Here is a 23,713-nt window from a genome sequence, read left to right on the forward strand (position 1 = left end):
AATTTTAAAAGAAAACACTTCAGCTCCTTCCATGAACTCCTTGAAATTCCTGATCGCGTAGCATAAGATAAGATAGGATGAAGGTAAGATCCCATAGGAAGCAAATACTCACATCTTTGCACTGGTCTAACTTCTTCATGGCTTCATATTCTTGAGTTATGGTCTGAGGGAAGTAACACTTTCCCTTGTCCTCTTCATAGTCGGCTTTGTAGTTTTTCTAGGAAAGGTCACAAGGGATCAATAACCACCAGAAACTTCATCTGAACAGGGGAAGACAGCATAAGGAAATGGAATCCATACTTACATCGCTCTTCATGGCTGCAACTTTCATGCAGTGTGTTTGATATGGGTCCTCAAAGGTGCCTATGTAGCGGCCCAAGATATTCTGCTGATATCCCTCTTTATATTTAACCTGGAGGAGAAATGCCGAAAGTTACAACAAACTTACCAGTTTATGGAAGTCTCATTGGGACCACTATTTAATTGCTGCCATACTTACATCACTGAAGTTTTTCAGAACGTTGTCAATCTGATATTTGGGAGTGTCACAGTAATTAATGCTGGTTCCTTTCGCTTTTTCATATGCTTCCTTATATAACCTCTGCCAGGTGGAAGGAAAAGCCATATTGTAAAAGACCCCCATCAAATAGCATGGTTCCCTCCACTCATCATGGTGCCATTAAATTAGCAAGCTTGGGCTGCCTTAAATTTGCTGAGAAGGGACATTTGGATTCAAATGCACATTCTTTTCTGACCTTGGATGGTAAGAATTTAGGCAGAGCCTTGCTGGGTCAGACCAAAGAACCCTGTTTGCAACAGTGGTTAGCAGAGATGCCCTATAATTTATTTTATTTTATTTTATTTTATTTTATTTTTGGTAGAAGTAGTAGTAGGTGGGTGGCTTCCAGCAAAATATTAAAAATACAGTAAAACGTCAGACATTAAAAACTGACATTAGGGGCAGAGATGCTCCAGGTATACTGGGCTGAAGACGCTTAGGACTTTACAGGTCAGCACCAGCACTTTGAATTGTGCTTGGAAACGTACTCAGCGTATATGGTCTCCCAGTCAACAGTCTAGCTTTCTGGATTAGTTGTAGTTTCCGAGTCACCTTCAAAGGTAGAGTGCATTGCAGTAGTCCAAGTGGGATATAACCAGGGCACGTACCACTCTGGTGAGACAGTATGAGGGCAGGTAGGATCTCAGCCTGTATGCCAGATGGCCTCCATGGACAGCTGAGAGTCCAAAATAAGTCCCAGGGTGCGCATCTGGTCTTTTGGGGGTACGGTTACCCCGTTCAGGACCAGGGAGTCCTCTACACCTGCTCTGCCCCTCAAGAACAATAATTCTGTCTTGTCAGGATTCAACCTCAATCTGTTAGCTGCCATCCATCCGCCAACTGCCTCCAGACACTCACACAGGACCTTCACTGCCCTCATTGGTTCAGATTTGAAGGAGAGGTAGAGCTGGGTATCATTTGCATACTGGTGGACACCTAGCCCAAACCCCCTGATGATCTCTCCCAGCAACTTCATGTAGATGTTAAAAAGGATGGGGGAGAGGACGGAGCCCTGAGGCACCCCACAAGTGAGAGCCCCTGGTCTGAACACTCATCCCCTACCGCCACTTTCTGAACACAGCCTAGGAGGAAGGAATGGAACCACTGCATAATAGTGCCCCCAGCTCCTCTAGATGGTTCAGAAGGATGTCGTGGTTGATGGCATCAAAGAGATCCAGCAGAACTAGGGAACAGCTTTTACCTCTGTTCCTATCTGTCCATGAAGGCAACAGATCTCTCTCCACTCCTTGTCCTCTAACTACTAGCATTCCAAGGTATCTGAATCTGAAGGGCCCATTCAGCTATTGTGGCTAACCATTTTTAATATGTTTTTAATCAAAGGCACATTTTTAATCAATAAAAGATTGTTAGTCACTTGATCTAGCTAACTTGGAAAATAAATCCATAGGCTTGCAAAGCAAATCCATAAAAAGAGTCCTAATTCTGAATAATGAATGGCTACAACAAACTATTGATTGGTCTTGGCCAAAATTATCCCTGGAGAAACAAACCACACTTACATCATTCACAAGATTTCCAGCAGCTTTCAGATGTTTAAGCAGTGGGTTCTCTGTAGCTGGAAGCACATTATAATCTGTAGAAGCCTTGGATTTTTCGTAATCTTCTTTGTATTTTATCTATCAAAATTAAGAAGAAAAACACTCACTTTTCCAAACTTGTGTACTCTGAGTCTCTTAAATTCCTGGTTGGCACTATTTATAGCGTTGCTTATCTTTCACTTCTTTTTATAAAATATGTCTGAGTAATTTACTTAGCTTCTTCAGCGAGGGAAAAGTGCAAAACTAAGACTCTTAAGAAATTTAGTGCCATTTACAGCTAACAGTTGGCATTTCTTCTGTGATTCAAGCAGCTGTTTGTGCTCATCTCATGTGATGCAAGTAAAATGTGTTATACCTGCAAGGGATGCTCTGTGCGTGTGTGTTTTAAAAAAACTCTTTTCAGGCTGTATTATCCATTGTGCTGAAATTATGCTATGGAATCTGAGAAATATGACAATGGGCAAAAAATTGTATTGTCAGGGCCCAGTGTCTTCAGTAATACTAAGAGCCAAGAGAATTGCCAACTACTCAGTGTTGCGGAGCCCAGCAGCAAGGTGACTTTGACCACAGAGGCAGAGTAAGCAGCTACCTGGGGCAGCACAATACAAGAGAAGCCCACAGAAGCTGACCTTTCTGCATGCAAACAGAGAGCCAATCAAGAATAATCCCCATTCCACCTAGGGCAGCAAAAGGCCTTCAACATGTTGAAAATGGATGCAATATTCATTTCACTTGCGAAACGGGAATAACAGTGGATGCCTATTCAAATACGGATTGGGAAATTGCTAAAGTATTTCAGAGAGGGCACAGTCTACATAAGTACTGAGAATATTAAGCATACCTTACTGGCAGCAATTCCAGCTTTCTTATTAACTGCATACTCTGGTGTTTCAGTCTGCATAAAGTAGATTTGGTCTTTCTGATTCTCCCAGTTTTCTTGGTATTTTCTCTGTAGGGAGCAGAAAATACAGTTGTACTCAGTTCAGTAAAATACAGGTCTAAGTTGGAATTTAACTGGGAAAGGAAATGAGAATCTAGAAAGCAGCACGGAAACGCAATGATCAAGGCACAAAATTCGTACTCATTTGCTGAATTGCAATACACTTTCTTTACCGGGCTCAAGTTATCAGCATTCATTCTGGCAACTGCAACATCATAGCATGGAGTTTGGCTCCATTTGCCCCTGATCTTCTTGTCATAGTCTTCATGATAGTTGCGCTGTAGAAAACAACAACAAATATTGAACTGTGCACAGCCAACTAAAGTAAAGGAATCACATCAACTCCTATAATATGTTTGTTTCATCACAGCTGCTATGAAACCCCTATACTTTTCAACATCCCCTTAAATGTTTCCCATTTTTCTTTTACTCCTGAGCATTATTGGGAGGTGAAGGAACTGCAACTTGAATTTGTATAGAATTCTCTCTCTCTCTGCTTTATTGGTTTTAAAAACTGTGTAACTTAAGTAATAAACAGAAATAAACATTCATTCCATAGTTGGAGCTTGTTGCATGTAACAATTTGTAGTTGGATTCAACATGATCTCCCCATTGTGGTTCCCAGATTATATTCTTTATCTGCACGCTAAATTTTGTCTCCTCTAGGTTGTTTCAATTACATTAATTTTATAAGATTCTCCTATTACACGCAGAAAGTCAATCCAGATCTGCCAACGGATTTATATTTTTGCAATGTTCTTTTAAGTAAACTCTGTATACATCCCACTCCCTATTGAATTTTTCATCGGTAACATCTCGGAACCTTGCTGATAATCTGGCTAGTTCTGCATATTCCCTCAATTTGTTTTGCCAGTCTAATTTGGATGGGATAGCTTCTCCTTTCCAACCTTTGGCAATTAAAATTCTGGCTGCATTTCATGTATGCTACAGTAGCAGCCAGAATTTGTATAGAATTCAATCAAATCTTCACAGTAATGTAGAATCTACACTCATGCTATTGGCCCTAAAATAACAAATCACAATAAATATATAATGTACCCCTTATGGAACAAAAGGCTACACAGACGTATGAAAGTTTCTCACTAATTGTATAAGTGGTGGTGCTGACAGACAGGAAAGAAAGGGGGTCACCAAAAACCTCAGGATCTCATAGGAACATAGGAAGCTGCCTTATATGGAGTCAGACCACTAGTCTATCTAACTCAGTTTTGTCTACACTGGCTGGCAGTGGTTTTTCGGGTTTTCAGGCAGGGAACCAGTCATACCTGGAGATGCTGGAGATTGAACTCAGCAGGCAAGGAAGATGTTCTACCACTGAACTACAGCACTTTCCCACTAACTCAATTATCTTTTATTCTCCCAGCACCAAAAAGCCTTGGTTTCCAAACTACTCTCATTAATCTTCCTGCCCTCGACTTCTGGTCTGTGCTCCGTTCTTTTGGTTGCCTATCCTATCCCTAAAAGTTAAGTTTGGCAGACCAGTAGTGAGATATATTAAAAGACATTCCATTAAAGGAAGAGAACAATGAAAAATGCAGCAATTCATGACTAACGTAAATGAGGGGGTCAGACATTATTTTTTTTATCACAATCTGCTTTGGTTCTGAGTTTCATTTACTGGCTATTTACAACAAATTACACGACCACATTAATTTCATCCCTCTTCTTTCCATCGTGGTACTAGATTAATTATACCTAAATATCAACTTTATTAGTCATGCTTCATGGTTGTGGAATTCATCAGTTGTGCAATTAATTCAACGCATGAAATCAGATATGGGCATTCTGTTTGCCGTCACATTTCCCAAGTCTGTGAAGCATTATTTTGTATGGAAATGGAATAGGGAGGCACATTTATTTTTATTTTTTTAGCATTTTAGGTCTCTTCAGCGGAGGTTTCCTAACTGAATTACCTCACACAATAGATTGCCTAATTTGCCTTTGGTCTGATCCAGCAAGGCTCTTATAATGAAGTTGAAATGGTAAAATATTCAAGAGGAAACGATTCTTCACACAACGTATAGTTAAACTACGGAATTCTCTGCCACCAGATGTACTGATGGCCACCAACTAAGAAAGATTCAAAATGGGATTAGACCAGGGTTTCCCAAACTTGGGTCTCCAGCTGTTTTTGGACTACAATTCCCATCATCCCTAGCTAGAAGGACCAGTGGTACTATCAAACACGAATCAGATGGGTAGTTATTTTTTAATGCTTAATGTAAATGAGAAAAACCCTGCTAGATTAGATCAAGTTCTCGCAGTAGTGAATCAAGGCTGGGTACACACTGTCACTTCCTTCAAAGCATCCTGGGAACTGTTGTTTCTTTAGGGTGCTGGGAATTGTACCTCTGTGTGGGGTAAACTACAGTTCCCAAGATTCTTTGGTGATAGTCATGTACTTTAAATATATGGTGTATAGACAGTCCATGGGAAGCTGGCAAGCAGGACCTGAGTACAATAGCAGTCTCCACAGACGGAAAAAGAGGGTGGAAGAGAGGGAGAGTTAAGATTCAACAGGAAATCGACATGGGGCCAGAAAGACTGCAGAAGGCCATGTGGCAAGCATAGCTTTGCCTTTTACAGCACTTGGTATTTTCCCTGCCCTCTATGCTAAGAATTAACACTACAGTATACTCACATCACTGAGCTGTCGGGTCACTTTCCTGGCAAGCTCCACATCAGGTGGGTCTGGCAGAGAAGTGTATTTAGCTTTGCGTTCATTGTGCCCCTTTTTGTAGACAATCTGAAATAACAGGGACAGACTAGACCTGTTTGTTTCAGCAAGGAAGACATTCACTCTTGCTTTCTCTTAACACGGAGCTAGTTTGCACTCACTAGTAAAATAAAGGCAATCAAATTAGCACCACTGCTGTATAACATTTGGCAATCCCAAGCAGGTTTACTCTGAAGTAAGTCTCGGTGATGTCAGGGAGCCTTACTCTCTAGCAAATGTGCTTAGGATTGCAGCTGCATTCTGCTTGAAGGACAAGTTGTTATCCTTACATTTCAGCTTAGGAAGAGAATACCCACCCACACCCTCATGCTGACTAAAATATCTTAATGATCCTATCAAGTGTTTGTTTGTTAAACACGGACTTCCTTATCTAACAACACAGGTCCACATCACACTAGCAGGATCTCGGTACTTACATCACTGAGGGACTTTTGCGCCTGTGCTACTCTCCTTAGTTCGGGGCTGTCGTCATAAGGGTAGAATAATGCTTTGTCCGCTTCCCAGTCTTCGATGTATCGTTTCTTAGAGAAAGGGAAGCAACAACAACACGTTCCATTTGGGAAACATAAGCTAAATGAAGGAGGCACCAAATGAACGGGGAAATAATTCAGGGCCTTTCGGGGCCTGGCCTACCTTGCTGAAAATTTCGGAAGCTTTTACAGCCTGCACAAACTCGGGAGCATCAGGAGGGAGCAGGTACTTTTCCTTATTCTCTTCCCAGTTCTGTTTGTATAACACCTAGAGAGACAAACCGGCAAGGTTAAGGGAAGCACCTCTGTTTGTTCACCTAAAGCCTATGTTCTGGACATTTTACAGCCAAATATCCCCTAAAGAGGAAGAATAAATTCAGGGGTAGCTTCACAAATGTGGAATTTACTCCCCAGAGAGATTTACCATATCTGCCCCCTTCCTGTTTTTCGGACTTACCTTGCTAACTTGCTGGGAGACCTTCTTTGCGTGTTCTATGTCTCTTGCTTGTCCATCCACGTGACAGTTAGTCTTTGCCGCCTCACCAGCCATGCGATATTTAACCTACAGAAACCACATATACAGAATAGGGAACCCATAATTAACAGCCTATACAACAGATACATGTGTCTAGAATAACCCTGCAAACGTAAAAAGCTACCTGATACTAAGATGAGGGATGAACTGAAATACAGGTAAGTTGGCTTTAATTAGGAATTAAAGTGTCGTGAGACTGACGGAAGTCTAAAGAACAAAAGAATATGAAAAATGAAATACCTAAGAAGTGTTAGCTTCTTAGGAAAACAGACGATATATAAGAGGTAACTGTTTAAAGTGTATGTATTTGGTTTGCAAAGTCTTAGTTTAATAATGAATGAACGCTGTTCCATCTACGATTTTTTCTTATCTTCATTAAGATTTAATTGTATTACTTTATGTAATTTATTTAAATTTCTGCTTTTCTTCTTTCTTTTCTTTTTCTTTTTGTTCTTTGTAACCTTTTAAAATTATTTTTCTTCTTTTCACGTTTAAAAGTCTTGATCTGTATGTATTTGCAAAATAACTCAATAAAACAAAAACAAAAAAACCAGATACATGCATCACCATGTTTTACAAGTTTGTGTATCTGAAGAAGTGTGCATGCACACGAAAGCTCATACCAAGAACTAACTTAGTTGGTCTTTAAGGTGCTACTGGAAGGAATTTTTTTATTTTGACCATGTTTTACAAGCGTGGACATTTTAAGCACCTGGAAATGTCCACTTTCAACTATACCATTAAGTGAAAGTGGAGGCTTCATCAGAGATGCCCAGGTATGAATGTGCATCTCAATGCAGGTGAGTTATCTGAGTGCACATCAGTACCCAGCCAGTGTTTGCCAATCTTGGACCACAGTGCCTTGATGCCCACATTTCCTTTATTGTATAAGAACATGTGTATGTTTGTAGGTGGGTAGGGAGGTCTGTGGGTGTCGCTGGTCAAAAAAGCTATTATTCCTCCTTCCTTGACTCACAGGTATCTAGGCATTTAATCTGAATCCTAGAATTTCTAGCTTGATGCCGAATCTGCATTTTGCTATGCCAAGAATCTTAGCAACATTTCTTCTAAGGTTCCAGATTGGCTTACTGTAACTTTATCCGTGTGGCTCCTGCTTTCCTCACTAGAATTAAAATAGCTTCAGAGAGGCACAGCTCACTGCTTCAATACTCTGACAGCCCTGGCGCTTACCTCACTGAGCTGGTCCTGGGCTTTCTTGATTCTTCGAAGTTCAGGGGTGTCACTTGTGCTTGCATATGGCTTCCCTCTCTCCTTCTCAAACTTCTCTTTGTACTTGTTCTGGGAGGGAAAATAGAGCAAAACGAGGACACAGTCAACATGCTATCAAGCTCTTACTGTCAATCCTCTGGAAACTGTGATGCGGAAATATTTTCACCTGAAGATTTTAAGTGGTATTTATAGAGACATTCTATGTACCCCTAAGGAGAGAAATACAAGCCTAGTGTGAAAGATAGTTTAAAGCAGGAAGAGGCAACCTGTGTCTTCTATTTCCCTAAGGAGTGCTCTGGGGGACAGAAATTAATTTTGTTCATCAAATTTTAGGCTTTATGGCAGGGATGGAAATGCTGTGCAGATGCCAATATTATTTTGAAATTAGCTCTGTGGGGGGGAGGTCAGACCGCCTCCCTCCTTCCACACTCTTAGAGTGGATAAATCATGGTTACCAATATTTGCTACACGGAAAATAACAGGTGAGTGTCATTTGTAATGTTGCTAGCTATAATATGCATTAAAAAAACCAAGCAAAGATTTCTAAATTGAAAACAACGGATTTTTTTTAAAAAAAACCAACCATGTACAACACAAACATAAAACCTCTGAAAGTTTGGACTTAGCCAAACTTGGGACTCAATTGCTTCAAACGGGAGATGTTAGAAACAACTTTTGACTTACGTCACTGAAGAGCTTTTGCATTTTCGAACTGTGATCCAGGTAAGGTGTCATAAACTTTGACGTGTCCACTTTTTTCCGTACAACCTTTTTTCTGACAGGAGGAGAGGCCTTTTGAGTGGTGTCCATGGTTTCAGTAGTATGCTCTGTAGTGGTTACCGTGCGAGGACCAGATCCTGTGGTGTATGTTGTCTCCGTGATCTCCGTAATTATCTAGGAATGTGGGGGAAGTATTAGGGCTTTCAATTAGCACCTTGGAATAGCTGTAGAACCTTTTATTACTATCATCACTTTATGGTTTATTATTAAATTTGTTAGTCGCTTTTTCTCGCCCAGGGCAACTCAAAGCAACTTGCAACCAACAACACTTTTATCACCTCTTAATTTATTTATTTTTAAGTTTTCTATAATATACAGTGGCCTAGTTCTCATATCACGTTAAATTATAGTTAGAATAAACCATAGTTTAATGTAAACAAGCAGTGTGCTGGTGCATGCTGCTGAAATTAAAGGTGTTGCACTCAGAGGCGGAGCTAGCTGCTCCAGCCCCCGGAGTGGCACACATGCTGTGCACCTGGGGGTGGGGCCACGGAGGCGGGGCAAGTGTCCCAGGGGGCGGGGTGAGTGTCTCAGGGAGGTGCCGCCACAGCGAGCGTCCCAGGGGGCAAGACACCCAGTGGGGCAGAGCGAGCGGCTCATGGCGGGCTGCTTCCTGGGCGGGAAGGAGGGAGCTGTGCCGCTTTGTCAGCAGCCTTCCTCCCTTCCCTCTTCCTTTTGACAGCTTGGGGGAGGCTTCCCCCCCAGGAAGCAGCCCAGGAGCGGGGGGCAACAGCGCACTGCCCGCCTGTGACTCCCAAGCCTCCCCTGAGCGGTCAAAATGAAGGGGGAAGGGGGGGGAAGGCCACTGGCAAGTCGGCGCAGCTCTGCCCTTCCCCTGTCGGCTCGTAGTAGGCTTGGGAGTCACGGGCAGACGGCGAGCCGAATGTCACTCCCCCAATGATGACACCCAGGGAGGCCCACCCCACTGCCCCCTTCCTCCGCCCCTGGTTGCACTTTGCCTTTACTTCTGCTTCTGTCATGCTGCTAGGGAACAAACCATGGTCTGGTGTTTGGTTTACCCCTAGTGATTTGTCTGGGGGGGGGGGAAGAAACCACAAGTGTAGGTTTGGACTACACAACAAGCCCCACTGTGACTCGCTTCCCAGTAGTGCTGTAGGAACGGGAGGGGAGCGAAGCACCCATGGTTTCATATTTTAACTAGCGTTAAAACATTATTTTAACCATGGGTTAATGTGATATGTGAATCAGGTCACTGCATTTCAAGATCAGCGCAAGCCAGATACACATGGGCTTGTTCATAAAGAGTCTCTAACAGTTTTCATGCATACTGCAAAACAAAACAAAAGTATTAACCCTCACCCCAACAATGGATTGTACTGACTGTTGTTTGCACCGTTTCCTCACAAAATATAAAATAACTTAATGTACCTGTGTGGTGGTTGAAAGGACTCACTGAGTTAACACGTTTGGGATAAGTCTTGTAAACAGCTTTCCTAAGGTTGCCATATTTCAAAAAGTGAGAATCCGGACATAAAAGTTGTTCAGTGCTTTTTTTTTTTTTTTTGCAAACTAAAATAAAAATAAAAATTAAACTATTGCTAAAAAATGGGCAAAAAATAAATGTTTCCAATGTGGGCTGCCGTAGACCCGGGTTTCCATTTTCAATGGACAGCTCCCAGCCCTAGCTTTCCTCTCCATATGCAGCATGGAGTAAAAATCAACACGTGCAATTGGACTAATTGGGGAGTGAGGGGGTGGGAGATTGGAGGGGAGGAATCTGTGGCGACCATATGTTTGGGATAGTGCGTCCATGTGCCCTACAGAGGGCAGTCCTTTGTTTGAAGGCTTGACAGACGACATTTCTATCCATTCCATCTGTGGTTTAAAGAAAGACTTGTGCGGAGGGGGAGCGTTAGAAAGACCATCACCAGTTAGCATAGGCTCCCTCAAACTCGGCCCTCCATATATTTTTTGGCCTACAACTCCCATGATCCCTAGCTAGCAGGACCAGTGGTCAGGTATGATGGGAACTGTAGTCTCAAAACATCTGGAGGGCCGAGTTTGAGGAAACCTGAGTTAGCATCTGCACAGGTCACCCGGTCACAATCTTCCCCACAGTGGTGAGATGTTATTCTTTTCTATTTAAATTGCAGTAATTATTTTTTGAATTTGCATCAAATTTACACATATAAATTAGCATATGCAAATGTTATGCAAATAGGTGCCATTTTGCCCCCTTTTATGGTTCTTTTGTAAGGAGATTTATAAGTGGCCATCCTATCTAGACAGTGTATTTACAACAGCTTTTTTCAGGGTCAATTCACTCAGAAGCTGCAGAATCTATCACCATGACTGCAGCGATCACTGCTAGAATTTTCAGGGTATTCACAAATATTTTGGTTCACATTCTGTTTGTGAATGTGTCAGAGAGGACTCCTGGGAAATAAATTATTATTATTATTATTATTATTATTATTATTATTATTATTATTGCATTGCCCCCCCAATATAAGTCCCCTTTCCATTTGAGGAATGCCTTAATGTGCTTATTATATTAACATGACACACATCACCCAAGCTGTTTCCATGAGAAACAGGTTGGCTGTTTAAGAGGTTGACTGTTTTCTAAATAAAGGTTTCAAGTTATTCACAGCAGGGGTTGGATTTCACAAGTTTTTCGCACCACCATTGCACACAGAGAACTCCCGCTGACATCAAGAGGAATTTTGAATGTGGATCAGTGATGGGGTAGGCTCAGAGGGCAGAAACGCTCTTAAAACTGTTATACTTTGGAATAACCTTTAGTAAGATTAAAATGAGTGAGATTACACCAGAATACATGATCAGAGAATCGCTAAACAAGAATAATCAGTGTCTCTGCGAGATGTATATGAGGTCATTTTTTTTAAAAAATGTATAAAGCTAACTTTACTTCATAAAACTGAACCAGCATACAGTGGTGCCTCGCAAGACGAAATTAATTCGTTCCGCAAGTTTTTTCTTCTTGCGAGTTTTTCGTCTTGCGAAGCACGGTTTCCCATAGGAATGCACTGAAAATCAATCAATGCGTTCCTATGGAAACCGCCTTCAGACCAGGTCCGGGGACAGTCTGTCCCCCGACCTCTTCTGAAGGCTGGGGGGGGGGACAAGGGCTTTTCTTCCCACCCCCAGCATTTTAAAAAACCCCGGGACAGCGGAGGACTTCTCCGCTGTCCGGGGCGATCTTAAAATGCTGGCGGGCGGCATTTTAAAATCGCCCCGGGACAGCGGAGGACTTCTCCGCTGTCCGGGGCGATTTAAAAGCCTCTGGGAATGCAGGCAGGGGGGACAAAGACTTTCGCCCCCCGCCAGCCTTCAGAAGTCCAGGACCTCTTCTGAAGGCCGGCGGGGGGCGAAAGTCTTTGCTCCCCCCCGCCTGCCTTCAAAAGCCGTCCGGCATAGCAGGAAGCGCTTCCCTGCTATCCCGGACTGCTTTTAAAATGCTGGCGGTGGGGAGCAAAGCCTTTCGGCCCCCGCCGGCCTTCCTGGACCTCTTCTGAAGGCCGGAGGGGAGGGGAGGCTTTGCTCCCCACCGCCAGCATTTAAAAGAGGTCCCCGGAGATTTCCCTATGGGCTTTCTTCTTGCGAAGCAAGCCCATAGGGAAATTCGTCTTGCGAAGCAACTCGCAAACGGAAAACCCTTTCATCTTGCGGGTTTTCCGTCTTGCGAGGCATTCGTCTTGCGGGGCACCACTGTATATATAATTTACCTGAAAGTGATATATATAGTACACAACATATTAGCTTTTTGTTGTTGTTGCTTACACTGATAGTCATGTTTTAAACATGGTTAGATTCTAAATAAAAACAGCAATAAAATAAATTTCAGAAATTATTTTAAGTATCTATTGTTAAACTTTTTATAAAATACTTTATTTTTTCTAAAAGTGACAACCCATCATAGGAAACAAAAATAACCTCGGTGCAGCTAGCAGTGGATTATAAAAACATGTCTGCTTTAGGATAACATCTCAGTCAGATTCAACTAGCCCGTATAAGCTACAGAGCTTTCTGTAAGTGAGAAATTTCCATGCATATTAGCTTATTTTGTGTTGTTCTTGTTTTATAGATTCTGTTTTACTTGCAGAACTCTACCACCCTCTCGAGTCAGATAACATGTTACTGAAAGCCTGAAGAAATATTTCATCTGGTAAAGATTTAAAACAGAAACATTTGGAGAATCGATTAAATCAAATTGTTTTTATAAATTCTGCAGTAATTTCATGAAGATGCGCCATCACATAAACAAGAAACAAAAGATAGGAACGCAAGATTGGGGCGTGCATGATGAAAATGGATGACACCACAAAATGAATGGATACAGGACTGATGTGTACAGGTATAAAAGTAGGCAGGAAGAAGACTTTGGTACATCTCTTATTTTGAATCTATTCCATTCCTCTTTTAAATGACATTTTTCATTTCGTGGTTCTTAAGGAGTACTGTTCACTGTTCTCTGTAAACTGAAGCACCGCTATCATGATATCAACATGAGAGGTATAGTCATAACCACTAAAGCCCATGAAATATTAGTTAATGATTTTTCTGGGATGCAGATTGTACTCTGAATCTGCATCCATCCAAAGGGAAGCAAGAAAAACCTAATCTAATAGCGTACAAAGCACTGAGCATAATAACAACTACAGGAGCAAAAGAATACAATGCCATTAGAGCCCTTTGCAAATTAATGCCATCCACACAGCATCAGGGGAGAAAAGTACTTCTTTGAATATTGTGTTAATACTCTGCGTTAATAACCAAGCCATATTTCTTGATTAAGTCATTGATCACACAGTTCTATGGGGTACTGGATGAATTTCACATCCCAGTGGATTATTATGTGGGAACACATAAAACCCTGAAAAAGCATTAAAAATAACGAAACAAGGGGTTTGCGCATAAAACAGAGGCTTTTACCTCTCCCGGTTCACCCTCAATGACCTCCTCTTCAATGTAGTACTATAAACAAAGGAGAGACCTTGTTATTTTTCACAATATCATTCACAAAGAGACGCATCTTTTCCTTTGACTCAAAGAATAAAAAGTAGGGCTGAAGAAATGTTTTGGTAGTAGAGGTCATATTCTGCTGGAAAATTCTTGAAGATTCCCACCAGCAAAGGAACAGGTGAAGGTTTACAAACATTCGTTTCACTGCAGCAAAGAGCAATTCATGAACATAAGTAGGTTTTCAAGGTCAGATCACCCTCAACAAATATGCAAAAGGCTGTAGCAAGTGTGAAATACCTTGTCTCCCAGCAGCTTAGGTTTTGGACACTGTACAGAGCCCCACCTAAGGACCCAAGACTGTATACCTCTAGCTACACTTGCAGAGTTTCCTATACACATACACTCAGCTGAAGCCCCACTTGCCATGGGATACTAGTTTTTTGAATGGGGAGGAAGACGTATTTCACAGAAAGATTCAAATGTCAGCTCTTGGAAATAGTCAGGAAAACATACTAGCAGGTTGCACAATTAAAGTTGGTTTAGAGCTCTTGAACCACAAACTCAATCCCTTCGCCGCAATTGGCCTTTTTTGTAATAAAGAAAGCAACAGGAAAATGCACGGGATAGTGAGATAACCCTTGCTTGCTGCAATGTGAGTCAACCTAACCACAAACAAATCAGAATGAATGTTCAGTAAATAGCTGGTGTCATCTAATCTCCCTGCAAACAGTCAGGATGAATGATCAATGAGCCTAAAGGTGCATTCGTACCTTTGATTCATTTCTCCTACGTATGTCGTGAACTAATCCCATTAAAACTTCATGAAGTATCCAGTATTGCAGCTGGCTATGTCAGACCTGAACTGAGTTCCCATAGGGATCAGGGACTCATATTTCATATGGAACAAATCCAGTATCTGCAAAGGTTCAGCCTCAACATCTATTTGCCAGCCCAGAAATGAAAAGGATGAGTTAGGACTGGTATTGGGGCTTGCCTACTCCACTTCCACCTTTTCCTTAAAATGACCCTCTGGCAAAACGGATTGCTGGCGAAGGTTTTAAATCTGGAAACTGCAATAACCTTTGAAAGGCCCAAATCAACATGTTGACTTTATGAGGAAAAGGGTGTATGGCTGATCTCCCCTAAGATTAATCATGTATCTGGAGTATTCTATTGTCCATACAGTGAAGAAAGAATCAGGCCCCACCATGTAAAATTCAAGCATTATATCCTTACTGCATAGACTTAATAAAATAGAAACCATGGCCTCCAGAATCTTGTTAACCTAACCAAATCTAATCACAACTTCTAGGCAATCCCCATGGAAATAATCCCGATAGTAACATGCCCAAATTCCTTTAGTACTATCAGTATGTCGGTCTTCATGCTAAAGAGCTACCCTAAAACTGTGAGAGAAATCAATTAGCCAACAACTACTCAAAGCTTACTCAGTGCAGATTATGCAGGTCCAAACTCCTATTCATGTGAACAGCTCTCTAGTCTGCATTTTCATTTGCATTCCATAGTACCAACATAGAATCAGAGTAGTTTGGAGTGTGGACTCTCACAAATGCAGTCAGTCAAGTATGTCCAAAACTGAACAAAGATCCGAAAGAGCCAAAAATGCTTAACGGGAACATGTTTTTGTCAGCAACCCTAGGACTGAATTTGTTTTATTGTCGCAAGTGTTGCTGATTTATAACTTCTGTCTTGGTGTATAAAATCCAATTTGTATACATATTGCTGATGGGCCTGCTCTAACTCTTAAAAGATCCTTCAAAATTATTTCCCAAAGCTGATCCACAACATTATCAAGATAAAACCTATCACTGATAGTGGCAACCAGCATCTTCTCAGACATTTGAGTGATAGAGCTTGCATTAATCAACATCTCAGTGCATCTCAGCTTCAAACTTCACTCAATATCACAAGAGTGTTCATCGAGAATTACCACACATCTTTAAATTTATTCGTATAATTTCATGTATGGTATATTCTGATGAAACTGAGGCATAGCTGATGATATACTATAGATGACGCAAGAGCCACTATGATCTATTTTTGTATCTCTCATCCACAGTATGACATGGTCACCTGCATTTAAACTGATATAGATATAAATAGATTATTAGACTTGTAGCTAAATCCAGATGCCTCTCTACTGGGCTATACTTGCTCTTAGTATTATAAATCGCATTACATCAAACTGAACATTCATTATTCAATATTTGTGTCTTATGGATTGTCAATTTATGAGTGATTTTCTATTGTTGATTCACTTGGTTTGCGTGCTTGCTGCAACCAAATGTATAGGTTTATATGCTGTGAGTTCTTATTGGTTTTTTGTTCTTCTTTGATATGGAAAGTCTTAAAAAACTGATCTTAAAAGCCCCCCCCCCAATAGAATATAGAGCAGGGATGGAGAATCTCAGACTCGTTGTCCAATTATGACCCTTCACATTTCCATGGACCACATTAGCCCAAGGTGAAGTCTGAAGAAACTGGCCACCTAAAGGGAGTGTCCACCATTGCCAACACCAGCAGCTGATGGATGCTTTTGCAAATAACTTTGTTCTAGAAGAAAAATGTGCTTGTTTCCCAAGCTGCAAATGCCACCGTATGCCTGGGTGGGTTACAAGAACAGACGGAGTGAATTCTCCCCCTGGCTTTTTCTTCACAGCCTGCCAATGGTACTTGGCAGTAAAAGAGAATGTAGATGGAGAGAGGGAAGAGAGCTTCACTGTGTATGCATGTGCCTGTAGGAATGCTGTACTAATTCTATTTATAAATGAGAATATACGCATAGGCATGGACATTCATAAGCAGATGTGCGTGTAGTTGTCAGAGAGCTTGTGAGAAACTATATGTGTGCCATCATAGGAGCACAACCATACGTTTTTCCTTGTGGTCTATTGGCCAACTTGAGATTGGTAGCATAGGCCCTTTACTAAGAAGAAAGGTTTCCTATCTCTGACCTACAGGTTCTGCATAAACCAGTAGAGCCAGATGTCCCAAACAAAATGTTCACGCAAAGAATCATCCATGACATGCCCTTGGATTTTGGCTCCTTGAGAGCAAATGCTTCATTGCTCAGCAATATGTTAAATTTGTTTCTGAACATGAATCTGTTTCGCCCAGAGTAAAAACATGAGAGTAATGTATAACTGGCAAGCAATGATGAAGACCAGAGCTATTTTTAATGTTTCTGGAAAGGGCTATGCAGCTTTAAACTAATACCAGATGCAATTGTTGCCATTTTATTTATAATGTTTTAGTCCAGCTATGAATATCTCAAGAAAGATGGGGGGGAGAGACAGACAGACATCTGGAGAAACAAGCCCACATAGGCACAATTCAAAGTCAATTAAAAATGACACTGTGAAATAAAGAACAATTATTAGTCTAATGAGAAACACACAGTGATGAGAGAACAGACAGGAATACCAGATATTATGACATGGAAGGTATGAATATGTGAAAAAATACAACAGCTTTTGCCACTGCAACAAAGGAAAATATTATGGTCAAAGATACCCTTGATTGTGACACTTGTCATCAATAACATACAATAGATAATACTATTACAGTAGAATTGACCGGCTTGTATATCTAAGTCAGTGTTTCCCAACCACTGTTCCGCGGCACACTAGTGTGCCGCGAGATGTTGCCTGGTGTGCCGCGGGAAAAATTAAAAAAATTGAAAGATTTTTTTTTTAGTCTAATTTTCGATTGGGGCGCCGTCACTAGATGACCCCTGGGGTTCCCTCCCTCCCTCCCGCTCTGCGCCTCCCTCCTCCTCCTCCGGGGAGGCCCTTCCTGGCTCTCGGCCAAGGCTTGGCGGCTGCCACTCACTCACTCGCTCGCCCACCTGTCCCTCCATCCCTGCACCTGGCCTCTCCCCCTCCGTCCCCGGCGCGGGGGCTGCCGGGATCCGTAGTCCCCTCTCCCTTGGGCTCCACGCCCGCGCGGGGTGCGCGAACTACGTTTCCCAGCGTGGCCTGGTGGGCCGGGCGTTTTGTTTGAAGCGCTCTTCTCCCGGCCATGGAATGAGCGCGGCGGCAGCGGCCGGGCGGGCAGGGGCTCTTCCACGCAGACCCCACGCAGCCTGCCTGCACCCCCGCGGAGATCGGGCGGCAAGATGGAGCCCGGGGATCCCCGCGGAGGCGGAGCGGCGGAGGCGGAGGCTGCCCCCCAGGTAGGGCTGCGTCGGGGTTTTTTAATTTTTGCAATGCTGCATCCGCGCCAGAGGGGACGCATCGGACCGCGGGGAGACCCCTTGGCGGGCGTGCAAGGCAATGCAAGCGTGCAAGCGTTGCATGGAGTGGAGTGCAATGCAATGGCAACGCGGCGCCCTGCATGCATGCATGCAACTTCCACCGGCGCTCCGGACTTGGCAGGTGAGGCGGGTCCCCAGTGGGTGGCAAAGAGAGCCGGGAGGGCGAAGGGGAGCCGGGGGGGAGCAGCGCTGCTCCCCGAGCCGAGCCTGGGGGGAAACTTCGGCGTCGTTGTGCCGGAAGCGGAGGCTGGCGGGGGCCCCTCACCTGCAAAACCTGGTCGCCTCTCATATATTTCGTGCATTGCATTCATCGCCCGCTTTCTCCTCCAAGGAGCTCCCGGGGGCGCGCTTGTTTCTCCCCGTGTTATCCTCGCAACAACAGCCCTGCGAGGTGGGTCAGGCGAGTGGCCCAAGGGGGCACCCAGGGATTGTCCTGGCCAGGTGGGGTGATTTGAACCCTGCTCTCTGCCCGGTCTTCGTCCTCATTTAGCCCCCACATGTGCATGACTGTGCATGACTGAGGTTTTCCCCCCTCGTCTTGGCTATGGTGTGAGTCTGTGCTGTTAATTAATGGGGTTCTGCCTTCGGAGAAGATGAGCCAGCCCTCAAGGAGGTGATTATGTAATTTGCTAGCAATTCATGTCCCTCCCGGCGTGACGCTGCGCGCTGACGTCACGGGGCTGTAATGGTGGTGTGCCTCGAGATTTTTTTCATGAAACAAGTGTGCCTTTGCCCAAAAAAGGTTGGGAAACACTGATCTAAGTCATATGAAGAGTAGACACATTGAAATCAACGAACTTAAGTTAGTCATGCCCATTGATTTTGACAGGTCTACTTTGAATATAACATAGTTGGACACAACCCTATAAAACCTTTATACAGCATATCCAAACTCACAGGCAATATGTACAGTGAGCTTCAACCCCCAATTGTTGGCACGGTGTGGGTAGTGGTCATGGCTCATATGTATTAGATGACATTGAGCCAAACCACATAGGAAGCTGGCTTGGTCCATTGGCCCATCGAGCTCATTTATTGTCTACGCTAGCTAGCCGTGGTTTCTCTAGGGTTTAAGATAGGAGTATTACCAAGAGAGGCCTTGAACCTTGAACATGCAAAGCACATGCTCTAACTCTAAACTATGTTTCCTTTCCCAAGCACACCCATTGAGAAAACCCAGTGATTACAAAGAGTTTGCATATGGGTGTTGTTTGCAACTCACAGATGGACTTGAATCTAAAAAGCTACATAAAGATCCAGGAAGCCCTTGATAGGCAGCCAAAATCCTGCTGCCTATGAACAAATAGCCATGGCCAAACTAGATCATTTTTGCCCATTCTGTTCAATAATATCATTAAATAATGGGAATTCCATGATCAACTACATAGAACTTTTGCAAATATTTAACTCAGATTGAAGGCTAAGGGTTGGTGAGGGAACTAAGATGGGCATCATTACCATCATTTTCTTCTCATGCTGAATTTTCTTCTCATCTGCAAGAGGTCAGCCATATACATATATACTTCTAAAAATGGCCAGTCAGAATACTGAATCTGGAGACAGTCACATTTTAGAAGCCGTAATCTCAGGTTCCTGACTTGCTATTAGTTGTTGGTATTTCCTCTAAGCAATAACTTAACCCACATTTCTCGAGACAAAAGAATTCAGGAAGTCAAAATGTTTGGGGTCTTACCTCCACAACCTCCTCATATTCTTCTTCTTCCATCTTTGCAGAGTGTTTTCCCCCCTACTTGCTGGCCACAAGAGAGGTGGAAAAATGAACATCAGCGCAATGAACTCAATGCCACAGAGTATTAGCAATCAAAGAGAGGCATCCAAATAATGTACCCATCAGCGCAAGGATTTACCCCTGTCCCCCTCTCCTCCTCCTGCACACCCTCTAAATCTCTTTGAGGGGTTTCCCCAACCCCCCAGAACAGATTTACAGTTAACGCACAAGATGAGGAGAGGGGAAAGCTCCATTGCACAAGTGTAAATCCTTGCCTGATGAGACTTGTTAGTTAGATACCACCCAAAACTAGGATATGCGTGGATTTTGTTATGCTGTTAAAATATCATACTAATATAAATATACAGTATCTTATGAGAGAGAGGAAGAGGAAGAAGAAAATATGGTATCATTGCAAAAAAAAAGTTACTAGTTGGATCCCATGTTAGTTCTACTTGTAGCGGACCCATTAAAATGAATGGGCGTGATCAATTTAGGTCCATTAATTTCAGTGGGTCTCCTTTGAGCAGAACTTGGTTGACTGCAACCCAATATTGCAAAGCATTGCAAAGCATCTTTCTACTTAGTTTCCAAACCATACAATTACCAACTGTCTTTCCAAAACTATATAAAAACATAATTATTTTAAAATTAGACACTGGATTGCCTTAGTTCTTCCTTCTATATAATTTTCTCAATTATATATATATCAGCACTGGGCAGAAAGCATATCAGACAGATCTCTGGGTGATTTGTAGTAGATCGGCAATTGTTTTTGATACACAATGGTTCAACAACAGCTATAACAAAGTTAGTTCCCCCCCCCCCATGAGGTGCCTGAAATGAAGAAAGCTCATCAGGAGGGGACTTTTGTGCAAATGGACTGTGAGCAGTTTGGTTTTGGTACTGAAAGCAAATTCCTAGGCTTAGAATGTACGCTCTGTTCTTTCATTTGAACAACATGGGAGGAATTCAACACCGTGCTAAGGCGATTGTTCCATCAAGGCAAGCATTTTGGCTTGCCAGACAGAACAACCCCCCTCTCTCCCCACCCCCTACACACTGTTCCAAGGGTTCTCCCAATTTTAGGGGTTCAGGGGAAGGAAGCCACACTATGGAAGCAGAAGTCCTTGCACAGGGTTTCCACTGACACAACTCATTAGTTTAATCCCACCCTATATTTTTTGCATATGGTTGGTAGATCTTGGGTTCTAGTAAAAAAAAAAAAACACCCAACACACAGTGGACCTCATATGCCTGAAGTCTGCCCACCCCAACTCTAGGCAACCAATTATTAATTGTTGAAACTCTGTCCTCTTTCCATACATCAGCCTTGCATATTTCTGATGCTACTAAGTTGAATTATGAAAGTTACCTTTCACATTTTGGCCTGTTCAAGAGTACAAGCAACATGGGATGGAGAAGGGGTATGTAGGGGACATGCCCCCCAACCTGCATCCTGTGTGCTGCACCCCAACACTGGACAGAAAGATTCAAAGAGGAGTTCTAAGCACATAGAGCTAAATGCACTTAGAGACCTCCAACACAGTAAGGAACCCTGATAATGCACATCAAAGCTTTTAACTGCATTGAGTTGAATATAACTAAAAGCTTACTTCATATCTTCTCACTCAATTTTCAAAAGTCTCCTGTGAGTGTGAAGACACTGGGATGGGACTTGCAGATATGATGCCACTGCCCTCTTCACTCAAGAGGGCTGCTATATAAGTCAGCAACAGAATTTCACTGTTCTAGTTAGCTAGGCCCAAGGTCACCCAATGAGTTTCATGGCCAAAAGGTACTAGGTCCAGCTAAATCACACTGGCTTTTTTGGTGTGCAAACTGGAGGATTCTCCTAGTACTTAGTTCTAATCTATTAGAATGCCAGTAAGCAAGTATGTGGAGCTAACTAAGTGAATTCAAAATTGTGTTTATTTTCTTCTGTGACTAGGACATTTGTGACATGCAAAATAAGCTGAAGTATGGCCAAACAGAGCACCCCATGTAATAAATGTGATTCTATTTTGAAGAACTGGTGGGAAACTTTCAGTCACACCCGTAGCAATTCCCAGGCATGCATCTGTTACCTTGTGCAAGAGCCTATAGGAGGAGAGAAACAATTGGCACCACTCTGCTGGCAGCGGCTACCAGCACAAGACAAAACACCAGCAGTGGTTAATCCGCATTAATCTTTTCTGGGTGGAAATATCACATGCAGTTCTGATCCATGGGATTACAGCCATAATGCTTTGAACTTTATCTCCAGCAACCAGAAAATAAGTGTCACAGAACATGATGTTACCAGATGGGCAGGGTATAAATAATGAATTATTATTGGCCATATTATTATTATCATTATTATTATTATTATTATTATTATTATTATTATTATTATTGAAGTCAAATATGCTTGCTGAAGATTTGAGATGTAGGCCTTAAGAGTGGAGAATTCTCCTATCCAGTAATGTTACACAAGCTTAGAAAAAGCCTCCTGCCTAGTCACCAAGGGTGAATATAAGTCGCCTGCAGGTGACTAGTCAAGGCGGCTTATCTAAACTAGAATAGTTAGTACTTTCTTCCCAGCCTGCTTCCTTCTTTCAGACCATCAATGTCACACCATCATTTACATCAATATAAATGGCAGCCACTTGTTTTTATGAACAAATAACTTTTTTGGTCTTACTTGCAAGGCTGTTTTAACAATAGTCTAATTTCAGCACACGTGCAAATTCAGCAATGTATTTCAAATGACCTTAAGTTAATGAAGTTAACTTCTGTCTTCCCACCATTGGCCTTTAAGGGTTGTTTGCTTCTGTGCCTCTTTTCTTTATGTATTTTTCCTCTCAAACCTGGGAAATATAAAATGAATGAATGAATCCATTAGAACTGTGAATTCAGCAGGCCCTGCGGTGCCCTGGGTTTGCAGTCCCTTTTTCTAATGCGGGCAAGGACATGAAGGTTTGCAACAGCTGCTTCCTAGTTCAAATATATTTGCCATGTAAGTTAATACCTCAGAGCGATTGGCTGGTTTTGTTTAGCTAGCTAAACAGCAATTCCTTCTGAGGCAAGTGGCAAGCCAGTACTGTGGGTTAAATATAGGCTCTTTAGACACTGTCCCTTCCTAGTGCCAATTTTCTTCAGTAAAGGTAGAATAAAATAAGATTTAAAAGTGGTGCCTCACCAACAAAACTTGCCAAAATTCTGAGGAAATAAAACACAAGAGCTACTTAAATAGGAGAACATTAATCTACCAAGTCCCTATGTTTTACCATCCCCAGATTACACAGCCAGGACCTCATCTCTCCTCAGTAAAAACTTATCCAATACAATCCCTTCCTGACTTGCCTCACTGAAAATAAACAGATGCTCAAAAAATAAATGTTTATTAGCTCTTATTCTGATGGAAGCCTCAACAGGCCACAAAGTCTTTGAAGAGACAAACTGGCTAGTTGGCCAAGACAAATTCTATAGAAAACGAAACAACATTTTAAAAAATGAACTTACCAGCAATATTTAAATAAATTTCCTTAGCAGCAAAGCCTCTCCAACTGTCCTCCCTCCTGAGAAACGCTGGGCAAAAGCAGCATTCATCTGATGCATCAGCTCCTAAATTATGATGTTCTTGGGGCAGCCAATCAGATTCGGTCTCGATCAAGTTTCAGATACTAAATATACAAAGTGACCCTTTGGACGGCCACCTGTTCAGCAGCGCCACAAAGGAAAGCAGCACATACTTGCCATTAGTCTGATTTCTAACCAAAACATTACAAGAGCATCAGCTCAGCCAAATTATGATTGCTGGCAAAATACGTAATATTACTGCAACAAGATTTGTACAAAAAAATTGGGGGCGATATTGCAGGTGGGGAGCAATGCCCACCTAGAGAACGCTGTGACTTCCCTGCTCTGCATGGTTTGTGGCGGCATTCT

General features: G+C 42.4%; 1 protein-coding gene across 50 annotated transcripts in view; it reads right to left on the reverse strand.

The window, feature by feature from the left end:
• NEB (nebulin) overlaps positions 1 to 23,430 on the reverse strand; it is a 153,493-nt gene extending 130,063 nt beyond the window's left edge. For 48 of the 50 annotated variants that reach the window (XM_082196557.1, XM_082196559.1, XM_082196546.1 and 45 more), the window contains exons 1-16: positions 23,288 to 23,430; positions 22,536 to 22,632; positions 19,748 to 19,808; positions 13,749 to 13,790; positions 8,736 to 8,945; positions 8,013 to 8,120; positions 6,744 to 6,848; positions 6,450 to 6,554; positions 6,233 to 6,337; positions 5,721 to 5,825; positions 3,232 to 3,336; positions 2,960 to 3,067; positions 2,080 to 2,196; positions 500 to 601; positions 305 to 412; positions 113 to 217 (exon numbers count right to left, since the gene is read on the reverse strand). In XM_082196557.1, the coding sequence (XP_082052683.1) occupies positions 113 to 217; positions 305 to 412; positions 500 to 601; positions 2,080 to 2,196; positions 2,960 to 3,067; positions 3,232 to 3,336; positions 5,721 to 5,825; positions 6,233 to 6,337; positions 6,450 to 6,554; positions 6,744 to 6,848; positions 8,013 to 8,120; positions 8,736 to 8,945; positions 13,749 to 13,790; positions 19,748 to 19,780 (1,458 nt within the window). In that variant the 5' untranslated portion in view covers positions 19,781 to 19,808; positions 22,536 to 22,632; positions 23,288 to 23,430. The remainder of the gene's footprint in view (positions 1 to 112; positions 218 to 304; positions 413 to 499; positions 602 to 2,079; positions 2,197 to 2,959; positions 3,068 to 3,231; positions 3,337 to 5,720; positions 5,826 to 6,232; positions 6,338 to 6,449; positions 6,555 to 6,743; positions 6,849 to 8,012; positions 8,121 to 8,735; positions 8,946 to 13,748; positions 13,791 to 19,747; positions 19,809 to 22,535; positions 22,633 to 23,287) is intronic. The other 2 variants (XM_082196525.1, XM_082196548.1) reach the window with 2 other exon arrangements.
• Positions 23,431 to 23,713: the final 283 nt, after the last annotated feature.

This window comes from Podarcis vaucheri (genome assembly GCF_965113315.1).
Source record: "Podarcis vaucheri genome assembly, chromosome: 1".
NCBI classification, from domain to species: Eukaryota; Metazoa; Chordata; class Lepidosauria; order Squamata; family Lacertidae; genus Podarcis; species Podarcis vaucheri.